Below are 13,619 nucleotides of genomic sequence, written 5' to 3' on the forward strand. Positions count from 1 at the left end.
TCCAAAAATTCAGAAAAATAAAACTAATTCAATTCAAAATTTTATACGCCTAGGCAGGAGTATGACTAAATCACTCCAAATTTCATGTATCATCAGTGGTATCTCGAATCATTCGAAAATGGACACCAAACACATCACGGGTAATATAATTCACATGATCCATTCAACAAAGTTTGGTACAATAAATTATTACACATCATTTCTTCCCTTGTGTCCCTGCTTGCTTACGATTGTGCCGTATCCATGGAGCATCCTCATCATTTAACTTAATGCTTGGGTCGGTGTTCACTTTGAAGGGCGGAATTTCAGCAAACATATTATAATCTTCTGACATGTCTGTCTTGTCCTCCACTCCCACGATGTTTCTTTTTCCTGAAAGAACAATGTGGCGCTTTGGATCATCGCATGATGTACTGATCGTTTTCTTATCTTTCTGTTTCCTCGGTTTGCTACTCATGTCCTTCACATAGAAAACCTGAGCGACATCTTTCGCTAGGACGAATGGTTCGTCAAGGTAACCAAGATTGTTGAAATCCACCATTGTCATTCCGTATTGCTGGTCCACCTTTACCCCACCTCCTGTTAGCTTGAACCATTTGCACCAGAACAAAGGGACCTTAAAGGAGGGTCCATAGTCAAGTTCCCATATCTCCTCTATGTAACCATAATATGTGACCTTTTGCCCATTCTCGGTTGCTGCATCAAAGCGGACACCACTGTTTTGGTTGGTGCTCTTTTTATCTTGGGCGATCGTGTAAAATGTATTCCCATTTATCTCGTACCCTTGGAAAGTCGTTATAGTCGAAGATGGTGTCTTGGCCAACATGTATAGCTGATCTACAACATCATTGTCATTCATTAAATGTTTTCTCAACCAACTGCCGAAAGTCTCCATGTGGGCCTTCCTAATCCAGGATTCAGGCTTCCCCGGGTTGTCCGAGCGTAAAATATTCTTGTGTTTCTCAAAGTACGGAGCCACCAAGCTGGAATTGGTCAGTACAGTGTGGTGTGCTTCAGTCAGAGAATGGTCGTCCATACATGTCGTTGATTTCCTTCCGATCGTGCCTTTTCCACTAAGTCTCCCCTCGTGCCGCGATCGAGGAAGACCAATCGGCTTAAGGTCAGGAACAAAGTCAACACAAAACTCAATTACCTCCTCATTTCCATAGCCCTTGGCGATGCTTCCTTCTGGCCTAGCACGGTTACGAACATATTTCTTTAATACTCCCATGAACCTCTCGAAGGGGAACATATTGTGTAGAAATACAGGACCGAGAATGAAAATCTCTTCGACTAGGTGAACCAAGAGGTGCGTCATAATATTGAAGAAGGATGGCGGGAACACCAACTCGAAACTGACAAGACATTGGATCACATCGTTCTGTAACCGTGGTAGATCTTCTGGATTGATTACCTTCTGAGAGATTGCATTGAGGAATGCACATAGCTTCACAATGGCTACTCGAACATTTTCCGGCAGGAGCCCCCTCAAAGCAATCGGAAGCAATTGCGTCATAATCACGTGGCAGTCGTGAGACTTCAGATTTTGGAACTTTTTCTCCGCCATGTTTATTATTCCCTTTATATTGGACGAGAATCCAGACGGGACCTTCATACTGCTCAGGCATTCAAAAAAGATGACCTTCTCTTCTTTGGTCAGAGCGTAGCTGGCACGACCTTGAAACCATTCCGGAATCAGGGTCTTTCAAACGTTGCTGGTCCTGCCGTGCTTCCTTTGTATCATTTGTCTTCCCATACACGCCCAAGAAGCTTAGGAGGTTCACGCAAATATTCTTCGTAACGTGCATCACGTCGATTGCAGAGCGGACTTCTAGGACTTTCCAATATTCTAGCTCCCAGAATATAGATTTCTTCTTCCACATGGCTGCGTGCCCGTCAGCTCCCTTCGGAACTGATTGTCCGCCAGGACCGTTTCCAAAGATGACTTTCAAATCCTTGACCATATCAAATACCTCAGCACCAGTGCGTTCCGCAGGCTTTGGCCGGTGATCTGCCTTGCCGTTGTAATGCTTGCCTTTCTTTCTTACTGGATGAATTTTCGGAAGAAATCGACGATGCCCAAGGTACACGTTCTTCTTACAATTTGGCAAATGTACACTTTCAGTCTCATGTAAGCAGTGCGTGCATGCATTATATCCCTTATTTGACAGTCCCGAAAGGTTACTAAGAGCAGGCCAATCGTTGATGGTTACGAAAAGCAACGCTCGTAGGTTAAATTCCTCTTTTTTGTGCTCATCCCACACACGGACACCAGGTCTGCCCCACAGCTGTAAAAGTTCATCAACTAATGGCCTTAGGTACACATCGATGTCGTTGCCGGGTTGCTTCGGACCTTGGATGAGCACTGGCATCATAATGAACTTCCGCTTCATGCACAACCAAGGAGGAAGGTTGTAGATGCATAGAGTCACGGGCCAGGTGCTATGGCTGGAGCTCTGCTCGCCAAAAGGATTCATGCCATCTGTACTTAGACCAAATCTTATGTTCCTTGCGTCAGCTGCAAAATCTTTGAACTCTCTGTCGATCTTTCTCCATTGCGTTCCATCTGCGGTGTGTCTCAACTCCCCGTCCGACTTACGGTCCTCTTTGTGCCATCGCAATAACTTGGCATGCTCTTTGTTCCTGAACAGACGTTTCAACCGTGGTATTATAGGAGCATACCACATCACCTTGGCGGGAACCCTCTTCCTGGGTTTCCCGCCCTCAACATCGTCACCAGGGTCATCGCCTCTGATCTTATAACGCAATGCAGTGCATACCGGGCATTCATTCAAATTCTCGTATTCACCGCGGTAGAGGATGCAGTCGTTGATGCATGCATATATCTTCAGAACCTCTAAACCTAGAGGGCAGACAACCTTCTTTGCTTCGTACGTACTGGCGGGCAACTCGTTATTCTTTGGAAACATATTCTTCAACATTTTCAGCAAGTTTTCAAATGCCGAGTCAGCTACACCTGCCTGTGCCTTCCATTTCAGCAAATCCAGTGTGCAGCCCAGCTTTTTCAGACCATCATCGCATCCAGGGTACAACGACTTTCTGTGATCCTCTAACATGCGATCCAAATTCTCCCTCTCCTTTTCAGTTTCGCAGCGTCTCCGTGCATCAGCAATGGTCCGACCAAGATCATCAACGGTCTCATCACGTGCCTCTTCTTCACCTTCACCTTCACCTTCACCTTCACCTTCCCCTTCACCTTCCCCTTCACCTGCCCCTTCACCTTCCCCTTCACCTTCAGCATCCTCCATGAAAGTATCACCGAAATGAGCAAGATAGCTTTCATCAATGAAATCATCCCCTTCTTCATCTTCTTCCATTATAACCCCTCTTTCTCCATGCTTGGTCCAACAATTATAGCTTGGCATGAAACCGTGCCGAAGCAGGTGCAGGTGAACTTCTCTTGAGGAAGAGTAACCCTTCTGATTCTTACAGTCAACACATGGACAGATAACAAAACCCTTCTGCTTGTTCGCATTAGCCACTACGAGGAAATCTTTCAAACCCGTAGTGAACTCGCGGGAGAGTCGGTTACCGTACATCCATTGCCGATTCATCTGTATTATTATAATATAAAATATATAATTAACCATCATGCATTTGTTAAAGTAACTAGCTATAAACAATAGAAATTAAACAATGAACAACACACATGCATATTTTATCAATGACACACATGCATGAAAGGTTCAAGTTGCTAACCGCGATCGAGGAGGAACCTCAAGTGTGGCTCCAACACTTCATATCATGTTTGTTTCACGCTGTTGGGCATTTCATCAAACACCTTGTGTGCATAAGAGGAACCAAAAGCAAACCTACACCCCCTTGTGAAGAGAAGTGGCACCAAATGACTAAGTGAGTGCGCTGAACTGGTATATATAGGGGAGGAGCTTTAGTCGCGGTTGGCCAGGCCAACCGCGACTAAAGGCCTTTGGGCACCTTTAGTCGCGGTTGGCCTGGCCAACCGCGACTAAAGCCCCTCACGTGCACCAGCTGGCCACCGAGCGCCCTGGCCCAAGCCTTTGGTCGCGGTTCGTCTGCCGAACCGCGACTAAAGACTTCATTAGTCGCGGTTCCTACAGTTTCGCGACTAATGGGGCTAGATGGAAGCCTCTTTTTCTACCAGTGTATGCTCTTTGGACGGTGTAGATTAGCAACCAGCTCAGATTAAACTACTAGGAGTACATCAAATGATTGTGCAAACACTCGCTCTCATGTTGTTCATCACTGGCTGGTACAACAAATATAGATAGAAACACATACGTATTTCACAAAAACATCTGCGCTGAGAGAACCAGAACAGCAACTAAGCTATTGGAACACCCGAAAAAAAAAACACTAAGCTATTGGAACAGAGGAATGGCGTCAAAATCCATGAACTCGCAGTCGAACTGGCTATCGCCGAAGCGGTCCCAGTCCAAGCAGCCGGATAGAGGGTCCCATGCCGGGGAAGCACAAGAGAAGTCGGCCGACGAACTCAGCTCCGCCGCCGCCGGGTCCGTCGAGTGTGAGTGCTCTGACGTTGACTCAACTTTGACCTCTTTCACTTCGAATTCCTCCAGCGAGCACACGACCTGCGACGAGCGTGAGGCCCCGCTGTCGCTCCTCCGGCCATCGTCGGTGTCGCTGGGCAAGGAGAGCCACGGCTTGCCGCTGCTCGCGGTGGCCGACCCGAAGTTGATGACGAATGGCTGCATCTTGACGTCCTCGGCCTCCAGGACGGCGCCAGCGGCGTCGCCCTGGCAGCAGGTGTGGTCGCCGAAGTAGGTGATGACGTAGAGGGAGGGGTCATCCTCCGCCTGCTGGACCTGCCTCGTCGCCTGGCAGCCGATGTCGTGCTTGTAGGTGCACCTGAAGTAGAGCCTCGGGTGCTTGTTGTTGTGGATCTCCTTCTGGCCGTACTTCCTCCATATGAACCCGTCCTCGGCCGTCCGCCTCCTCTCGACCCTCGCCTCCTTCTCTCCGCTGCTCTCGCGCATCCTGGAGAAAAAAGTGAACCCGTCTTGTTAAATCAATGCTCGGCTGGAAACCTGAACGCCGGCGCGGTGGGCAACACCGCCCTGCTCATGTGCAAGCGCAACATCAGTTTGCTAGCGAGCATACCTTCTTTTCGGCCTCGTCAGGTTGTCAGCGCCGCCGGGTCCCGACTTTCGCTTCCTGCCACCGGAGACACCGACCACGGCGCCTTCGCCGCCGTGGAGCGCGGCGAGCGCGCGGTCGCAGCAGCGAAGGATCTCCGCGGCGAGCTCCCGGATGCCGGCGTTGTCGGGCGACGACGCGCCCCGGAGCAGGGCCTCGAGGACGGCGGCCGAGTCCCGGCCCTGCACGACCAGCTCGGACACGGTGGGACAACCCGCGGGAGTGACAAGTGCCGCCATGTGTCTGCTGATCCAAAGATTGCTTTCTTCCTTGGCTCTACGCGACTCCGATGATTGTGCTGTGGCAGCTGCTCTGGATCTAAAGCTTTTCGTCCGAGGAGGAGGAGGTGTAGGTGGTGGTGGAGGTCCCCGTGGAAAGGTGGTGTAGATTTATACACGCACGCGGCTGAGTTTGGAATTTGGAACGATCTTTGGACAGCGCCAGCTCGAGGAAGCAGCGGCGACCAAGGAGCACATGGCACGTACCAACGTATAGTACGTACGGTGGTGCTGAGCTCGATCGAGAGAGTGAGGCTCCCTCAACCAAATCACATCAATTAATTTACCCACGTGCCGTTTCGAATACGCGCGGTTGCTTCCATCATGTACCGCGTCGCATGGCGCGTCGTACCTCGGCTAAAGTAACGAGACTACGAGAGTAGTTGCAGGGGACCAACCGAGGCGTTCACACCTGCACACTTCACCACTATATTTTTTTTGCGGGTACTTCACCACTATAGTTGATACAGTATGTTGCAATGGCATTTAGATTGTAGCGCTAGTACTTGGCCAACTCCAACGCGCGGCTGCATTTGGTCCGTCCTGTTCGTTTTGGGTCGAAACAAACAAGAAAATGCGGTCCAACGCGTCACGCAAACGGGTGGGCGTCCGTTTTCTGTCCGTTCGTGACCATTTTCGGCTCAAACTTGAACCGTGGTTGGGTCGAAACGGAGAGACCGTGGACACGCGCGACGCCCACCCTTGTCCTCTCCCTGGCCCGCACGTCAGGGGCACAACCTCCCCATTTCCCTCGTCTCCCCCAAAACCCTCCCGCCTCCCGCCATGGCCACCGAGCCAAAGAACGCCGCCACTGCCATTCCGGCCGCCACTGTCGTCGCGCCTATTGGGAATATAACTATTAGGGATGACCCACCCAGGAGGGCCGGGTCATACCACTTGCGGTTCAGAATGACAAGGCCCATGAAGATGTTGAAGATGGCGGTTCAGGAGGCAGGCTTACTGAAGGCCCAAGACCCAAAGGCGACTTGAGGCCCACGGGCGTAAACCAAATATGTTAACTTGTATGTTAAGGAAAGTGTAGATTCTGTCACCGAGCCGGACAGGTTGTGTATAAGCCGGCCGGGACTCTGGAGGCCGCCGGGCATCAGCCTATGTATATAAAGGGGTGACCCGACGGCGGTTTAGGGAAAGAAAGAAGAGATCGAGAACTAGGTCAAGCGTATTCGCTTCCTGATAATCGAAGCCCAAGCAATACCACCCTAAACTGGATTAGGCCTTTACCTCCACCGCAAGGGGCCGAACCAGTATAAACTCTCTGTGTCCCTTGTCCCGTTTAATCCCTTCAATCTCACTACATTGCGATGGCTTCACACATAAGTCCTCACGCTAGGGCATCTGACGTGACAATTCCACGACAGTTGCGCCCACCATGGGGCCAGCGCACTGTGGTTTCGAGTTCTTGAAGGGCAGCTTCGCAGGGCTCAAGGGGTATGCTCTGGGCCGGATGACCAAGAGTCGTCGCGGCAAGCTCTACATCGACGACGAGGGCTGGGGCCCCGAGGTCAGCTCAATCGAGTACGGGTACCGGGTCCCCTTTGGCGGGATCCACATCTTCATTGGCAAGATTGGTGAGTCGGAAGCTGAGTCGGACATCTGCACCGACATTGTCGAGTCGGCTCGGCGCGCGCAACCCGCCAAGGTTAAGTCTGCCCCGAAGCATGTTTTTGTTGGTTTCGCTCATGGAGCGAAGCTGAAAGGAGGATCTGAATCTGGTGGTGAGACAGTTATCTACTCAGGCGACGAGTCCTCTACTAGTGAGACCAACTCCATCTATCAGGTTCAGGATGGCGGGCTTGGGGGCTGTTCCGATGGTGACAGTATTCTAGACCCCTACGAGCCACCACACCGGTCACGATCTTCATGGCCGGTACACACCCAGGGCAGGATTCTACGACTGCAACAGCAATGATCTCCAGGTCAGTGACGACGACGGCTACCGGGGCAGGAGGCCCTGTGCGCTCGGGGCTCAAGTCTTGTTCGATCTATTGGATGCTCTGACAACGTTGTTAAAGCTGGAGGTTAACCCAGCGAATCAAACTCAGGATAACGCGGAGGTTGCAAAATTGCGTGATGAGATAGCACAAACCAAGGAGGAGCTAAACACGGAGAACACCCGAATGGCAACGGAGTGAGCAGCCTTCCACAGGGAGGCATAACGGCTTCAGGCAGAGAGCTTCTGCTTAAGCCTGGACCAAGATGCATCAAACGCTGTCTTCAACAGAAGGCATGTGAGCAGGCTGCCCCCGACTTACGATGTGAGCAACCTTTTCAACACGCCTGGGGCAGGAACCAGTAACGCGCCTGGTGTGGATCGGGCTGTTGAGGCGTCGGTGGCTGGAGAACCGGTTCAACCACATGCTATAGACCCCCCACGTTTGAACTTGACCCCTCCTCAGCACGTTCCGACGCCTCCATGGCATTTTTCTAACCCCTTGGATAACATGATAGATGCGGCTACTCGGTTGGCGGCTCTCCCATCTCAGGATGAGTTGCCAACGACAATGGAGATACGGCCAGCCGGAGAACTTCTTCAGACGGCTGTGGCACAACAGGTGGCTTATTCGTACAGTCATGATAGTATCCACTCAACACCACATCCAAGTAGGAGTTATAGCAGGCATATTGATGAACTGGCCGTGTCAAGCAGTGAACGGCACCGCAATCAGCCTTGTAGGCCTGATCCACCGTGCACTGGTAATGATGCTCAGGCTTTGGTAGAACAGGGCAGAGCACGGCGTGAGGCGGAGTTGGCGGCTCAACAACAATCTCTGGTTTATCCTTCATCGTCCATGGAGGACAGAGTGACCTCTAGAACCTTGGGTGTGCCATGTTTAGTGCCGGCTCTACGCAATGAGCGCTTGTCTAAGGATTTCAGGGGCCTCCGTAAGGTTACTAATTACACGGCGGATCAGCCCCCAGAGGCTTGGATTGAGAGTTATGACATGGCTATGGAGATGATGGATGTTGGTGATGCTGCATGTGCTAAATATTTCACCATGATGTTGGATGGGCCGGCTCGTACTTGGCTGAAAAGCCTGCCCGCTAACTTCATTGGATCATGGGAATAGTTGAAGAGGCGTTTTATTCAAAATTTTAAAGACACATGCAAGCAACCTATGTCGATTATGGATTTAGATTCTTGCGTTCAAGGTGAAGGCGACTCAACAACTAATTGGGTGCGCCGGATTTCAGCTGTTATACACTTGTCGGACAATATCAATACTGGTTCAGTGGTCCTTATATTAGAGAAGAATTGTCGCTTCCTTCCCCTTAAGCAGAAATTAGGATGGCTTAAGCGTCATTGCAATGATATGGAGGAGCTCATGGAGGCTCTCGTCAAGTATGCTGACTTTGATAGCAGTAAATATCCTGAGTCTGATGATGAGAAAACTAGGAAGGGGATGCCGGGTGGCAATGCAAAAGGACAGCATAACACGGCAGGTCAAGGTGGTAATGGTAAACGTAAGGCAGACGACGGTTTAGATTTTGTGGCTAACACCAGCTCGCAGAATAACAACCAACATTGTAAGGGGAAAGCTCAAGCGCCCTTGTTTGGAGGGCCAAAGTTCAACCTTGAAGCTATGATGAATCAGCCTTGTCCGAAACATGGGACCCAGGATAAGCCGACCAGTCATCTGTGAAAGGATTGTTTTATCATGAGGGATTATAGAAATTCTAATTTTTTTCAGAACAATCATGGCCCAAACGGCGGTTCAGGTTCCGGTTCTCATGGACCTGGCTTTGGAGGGGGCGGTTCAAGCTCTGGCTTTCAAGGCCAAGGAAATCATAGTGGTTTTAATCAGCAATCTGGCCAAGGGAATTAGTAGCAGCAGTCTGGTTATCAGAGTAATCCAAAGCAGCTGAATGGTGGTTAGTATCATGTGTTCACCACAAGTTTATGCAAGCGAGATCAGAAAATCCATAAGCGAGCGGTGAACTCTGTTAAGACGGCAGTGCCTCGTTACTTAAGGTGGTCTGAGCAGCCTATTGTATGGAGCCGAGAGGATCACCCGCCCCGGGTTGACAATCCAGGTCAGTTGGCATTGGTGGTTGCTCCACAGGTAGGAGGATATAAGCTCACGAAGGTGCTCATGGATGGAGGCAATAGTATCAATATCCTTTACTATGAGACCTTTTGTCATATGAATTTGACTGACAAGGATCTTAAGCCGTCTTCTACTATTTTTCATGGGGTGGTGTCTGGTAAGTCGGCGTATCCAGTGGGAAGGATAACCCTAGAGGTGGCTTTTAGAGACGACAATGATTCCAGAGCTGAGAAGTTAACCTTTGAGGTAGTGAATATCAAGAGCCCGTACCAGGCTTTGTTTGGGCGGCCGGCTTACGCCAAGTTTATGGCACGACCGTGTTATATTTATTTGCAGCTTAAGATGCCGGGTCATAAGGGCACTGTCATGGTGCATGGTAATAGAACAATCGCTCTGGATGTGTAAGAGGGTGATGCTGCTTATGCTGAATCGTCTTGTGCCACTGAGGAGTTGAGGTTTTACAAAGAAAATGTTGACCCGACGGATATGACGCCTCGAGCCCTTAATGAAGTTTAAGTCGGCAAATGATACTAAGATGGTTGACTGTGTTCCTGGCGATTCATCAAAGCAGTTCAGCATCAGCGCTAATATGGATCCGAAATAGGAAAGCGCGCTCAGTGTCGGGGAAACCGATCACCTATGGGGTCACAAGGATCCCTGCTATGTTCGGCGGGGGGTTAGTTGCACGAAGAGTAGGTCGAGTCGTTAGCACACAGAGGATTTTTATCCAGGTTTGGGCCGCGAGGATGCGTAATACCCTAGTACTGCTTTGTCTGGTTTACGAGTGTTCCTGAGCTTTTGAACTGGCTACAATGCGTGCTTTGTCCAAAAGTCCGAATCCTCTCTCTATGTGCCTTGGGCCTCCTTTTATACACAAAGGGGTTGCCATAGTGGCAGATAGGAGGTGGCAAGCTACGGTGGTATGAGCTTATCGCTCGATCAACGTAGGACAAGCGCATTTAATGTGACGCCTACGTGTCCTCTTGCTTTATTGGGGACGGCAACAGAGGCTATCCCATCCTTCGCTGCTTCTCCTTGTCTTGCCATGCGTCTGGGTCCTTGAGGCATGCAGCGCCACGCTGGTGAACCAACTGCCGTGTTGGCAACATGGTAAGCTTCCACGAAGATCTGCATGCCGTAGGCGTCTGCTTCATTGGCATGATTATCGCCGCGTTGAAGTGGTGGTGAGGTGGCGGAACCCTCGACGAGTGCGGTCCTGGCCGCGGCCCATCGATCATCCCCGGCAAGGCTTGCCGGGTGCCTTGGAGTCGTCCCCGGCAAGGGTATTGCCGGGGTTCTTGGTCATTTGATCCCACATGGACTCGTGGGTCATCGATCTTTGTGAGGAGCCGCATGCTACCAGGCATGTGCTCTTCGAGTCTTGATCTTGAACATTGTCGATGATGTCAGAGCTCACAAGCCCAAGAGTGGTGGCCTTGCTGGCTTTCTCGCTGCCCCCCCCGGCAAGGGGCTTGCTGGGGGCCTCGCAGGTCGCCTCAGCAAGGCTTGTTGCTGGGCATAGCCCTGCTGGCCTCTTGGAGCTTGCTACTCTGGGCAGCTGTCTTGACATTCGTTGCTCCCGTGTTTGCTTTCTGCTGTCTTCCTCTGCCTCGCCAAGCCTTGCTGCAGGGGGGAGCTGTGACCGTCTGTGCACAAGTAAGGGGTGCAGAAGTACCCATACTTTTGTACATCGACAGGAGCCCCTGGACCTGGGCCAGACATAAGTGCAAGGCGTAGTTGGGCCAGGCCCTAAGCAGTGTGCAGGCGAGCGTGGCAGAGGCGAACCGCCACGATCTTTCTGGTAGTCATGTTTCCCCACCACTCGCGTCGAGTGCGTGACATGGGGGTCGTGCGTGGGACGGCCTCAGCATGCTCGTGTCATCTCGCGGTCAATAGCAATGAGGCGGCCCGTGCTTCCTTTATCCAAAAAGGAAGGAATCCGCAGGGGTGCTACTCGTTTGCTAAGTGGACTCGGGCCGCAGCATGCATGGCACCACTTCCCATGATCACGGGGTGGCAGTTGGTTGTCCCACCCGTCCTCGCGCCTCCTTCTACCTCGCCACTTACCCTCCATGCGTTGGGAAGGGCAGGCGGCGGGCGCGGAGAATGTGAGCATTAATGTCGAGGCAGAAAATCAGGCGCTTGTGGATTGGGGGAGCGGGTCGGTTCCGATTCCCCAAGCTTGAAGAGGCCATATTGGTTGTGCGGGGGTGGCCCCCTATCGGGCTGGGTGGCCAGGCCCCGGCCCCGCCCCTCTATAAGGGGGAGGAGGGACAGTACTTTTCCTCATTTGCCCTCATTTTCCCTTCTTTTCTTGTCATCTCCTTCCGAACCTCCATGGCGAAAGGGCGCGCTAGCGCCCTGATGGCGGCGACGAGGGCTTCCTCTCGACAACGCGTCCCTCCTTCCTCGGAGCCTCCAGCGGTGTAGCCCGCGGCAAGGGGGAGAGGAAGGGGACGGGGCCAAGGTCGTCTCGGTGCTCGGGGAGGAGGCGGATGGGGCGGCGTACCCGTTGCGCTCCCGCCGGCGGCTCCTCCTCCGGTGGGCGGCCACATCGGTGATCAACCCTATGAGTTCTTTGTCGGGCTGTATAAGCCCGTGTGTAGTCCCCTCCGGTTTCCGACTCCGTTTGCTCGGTGATGGAGGAGGAGGCCCCGCGGGCCTTGAGGCTTCATATAAGGGACTGCGGGAACGGCAGCATGTGGGCTGACGAATACTTTCCCCGCCCTCACGTCATGTATCTTCGTCAAGGGTGGAAGACCTTCGCACGCGCCCACAGCTTGGCAGAGGGGCACGTTCTCTACTTCAAGTTAATGGAGAGCGGCCTACTCTCCGTCAAGGTCTTCGGGAACTCCGGAATTCGCCTAGGGTGCTGCATGGAGAGCTCCACTGACGATGAAAGCTCCTCCTCGAGCGACAATGGCGAGGAGGACAGCGCTAGCGACGATGATGGCAGCGGATGGGAGGACGACGATTCCGACTTCGGCTAACTGCCAGTGGCCGCACCATCGTCTGTCCTGCTCCTTCCCGCGGCAACATGCCTTGCCGGGGGCTTTGTCCTGCTGTCCCTGGTGTCGGTGGTTGGCGGGCTTCCTCGTCAAGATCTCCATCGCCTAGTTCCCCATGCCTGTCACCTTGCGCGGCCTGCCGTGCCTGGAGAGGAATGGGGCAAGAATGGGGATTACGGGACACTTGTCTTCTTTCTTAGTTTGTAGGCACTTTGTCAAATCTTAACTTTCTAGGAAATGTACTCTACCAAGCCCATGCTTATGTTCTTTAATATCTGTACTTGCATCAGCATATCAATGAAAAATATGAGCTTTTGTTGGGGACTCATGCACGGGTACGCTCGTACAGAGTCTTCCTGGCAAGCTACCTTGCCGGCGCTCCTGTGCCTGCCGGAGAATCACATCTGCCAAGTTACAGGCGCAGGGTCCAGCCCCCTGCTAAACTCTTCTTTTGCCCATGGTTACTGTAATTGCCCCGACCGAAGCAGCGTTCGAGTCGGGGACATGAGCATCCAAGTCTAGATAGAGTGGCGAGGTTTTCTAATGCACAAGTCACAAATTACGAACATGAATGGGCCGGGGAGGAACTTTATCTGATCAAGTTGTTGATGGAGACTCCGCGCCAAGCCGTCTTCTCAATCTCTTGCCGAGATGTTGTCACTGCGGCCGGAGGGAAGAGAAGACCGGGGCATGAAATCTTGGCGGCTCACCAACACCTATTAGAATCTAAGATAGCACAATATCCTGGACAAGTACGCATGCACTAGTAGAAAAAGGACCTAATATGAGACACATTAGTGCCGGTTTGGTTTTGAGCCGGCACTAATGTGTCCAATAGTACCGGTTCCAATGGCTAGCCGGCCGTTCTCATTAGTACCGGTTTGTGGTGAAACTATAGTACCGGTTCGTGCCACGAACCAGTACTAAAGAGGGTGGTGGCAGGGTGTTGTCAGTCTGGGGCCCGTCCAACACCTTTAGTACCGGTTCGTGGCACGAACCGGTACTAAAGGTCGACGTACATAAACCCTTCGCCCCCCGAGCCACTCTGTTCTTCCCCTTTCCCCTCACTTCCTCTGTTCTTCCCCCTCTCTCCTCGAGCTCCTCACAAT

General features: G+C 51.9%; 2 protein-coding genes across 2 annotated transcripts; both read right to left on the bottom strand.

The window, feature by feature from the left end:
• Positions 1 to 241: 241 nt before the first annotated feature.
• LOC119308287 lies at positions 242 to 3,560 on the bottom strand (the record flags this gene model as incomplete). Its single annotated transcript, XM_037584392.1, has 4 exons — positions 3,254 to 3,560; positions 1,830 to 3,199; positions 1,469 to 1,702; positions 242 to 1,216 (listed from the first exon to the last, which is right to left on the bottom strand). Coding segments are annotated over exons 1-4 (2,886 nt in total), but the record flags the coding sequence as incomplete, so codon positions are not given.
• A 690-nt stretch (positions 3,561 to 4,250) lies between these two features.
• On the bottom strand, positions 4,251 to 5,498 carry LOC119308295 (probable WRKY transcription factor 70). The gene is made up of 2 exons (XM_037584403.1): positions 5,122 to 5,498; positions 4,251 to 4,998 (listed from the first exon to the last, which is right to left on the bottom strand). Exons 1-2 carry the CDS (start codon positions 5,394 to 5,396, stop codon positions 4,362 to 4,364), a joined length of 912 nt encoding a protein of 303 aa, XP_037440300.1. The 5' UTR covers positions 5,397 to 5,498; the 3' UTR covers positions 4,251 to 4,361.
• Positions 5,499 to 13,619: the final 8,121 nt, after the last annotated feature.

Source organism: Triticum dicoccoides, chromosome 1B (genome assembly GCF_002162155.2).
Source record: "Triticum dicoccoides isolate Atlit2015 ecotype Zavitan chromosome 1B, WEW_v2.0, whole genome shotgun sequence".
NCBI lineage: Eukaryota > Viridiplantae > Streptophyta > Magnoliopsida > Poales > Poaceae > Triticum > Triticum dicoccoides.

Bases quoted from the DNA above. Each gene is read 5' to 3' on its own strand.
- LOC119308295 (XM_037584403.1), bottom strand. From the start codon at position 5,396: ATGGCGGCACTTGTCACTCCCGCGGGTTGTCCCACCGTGTCCGAGCTG. The intron at 4,999-5,121 runs GTATGCTCGCTA...TTTTTTCTCCAG, and splicing joins CTGACGAGGCCGAAAAGAAG to GATGCGCGAGAGCAGCGGAG.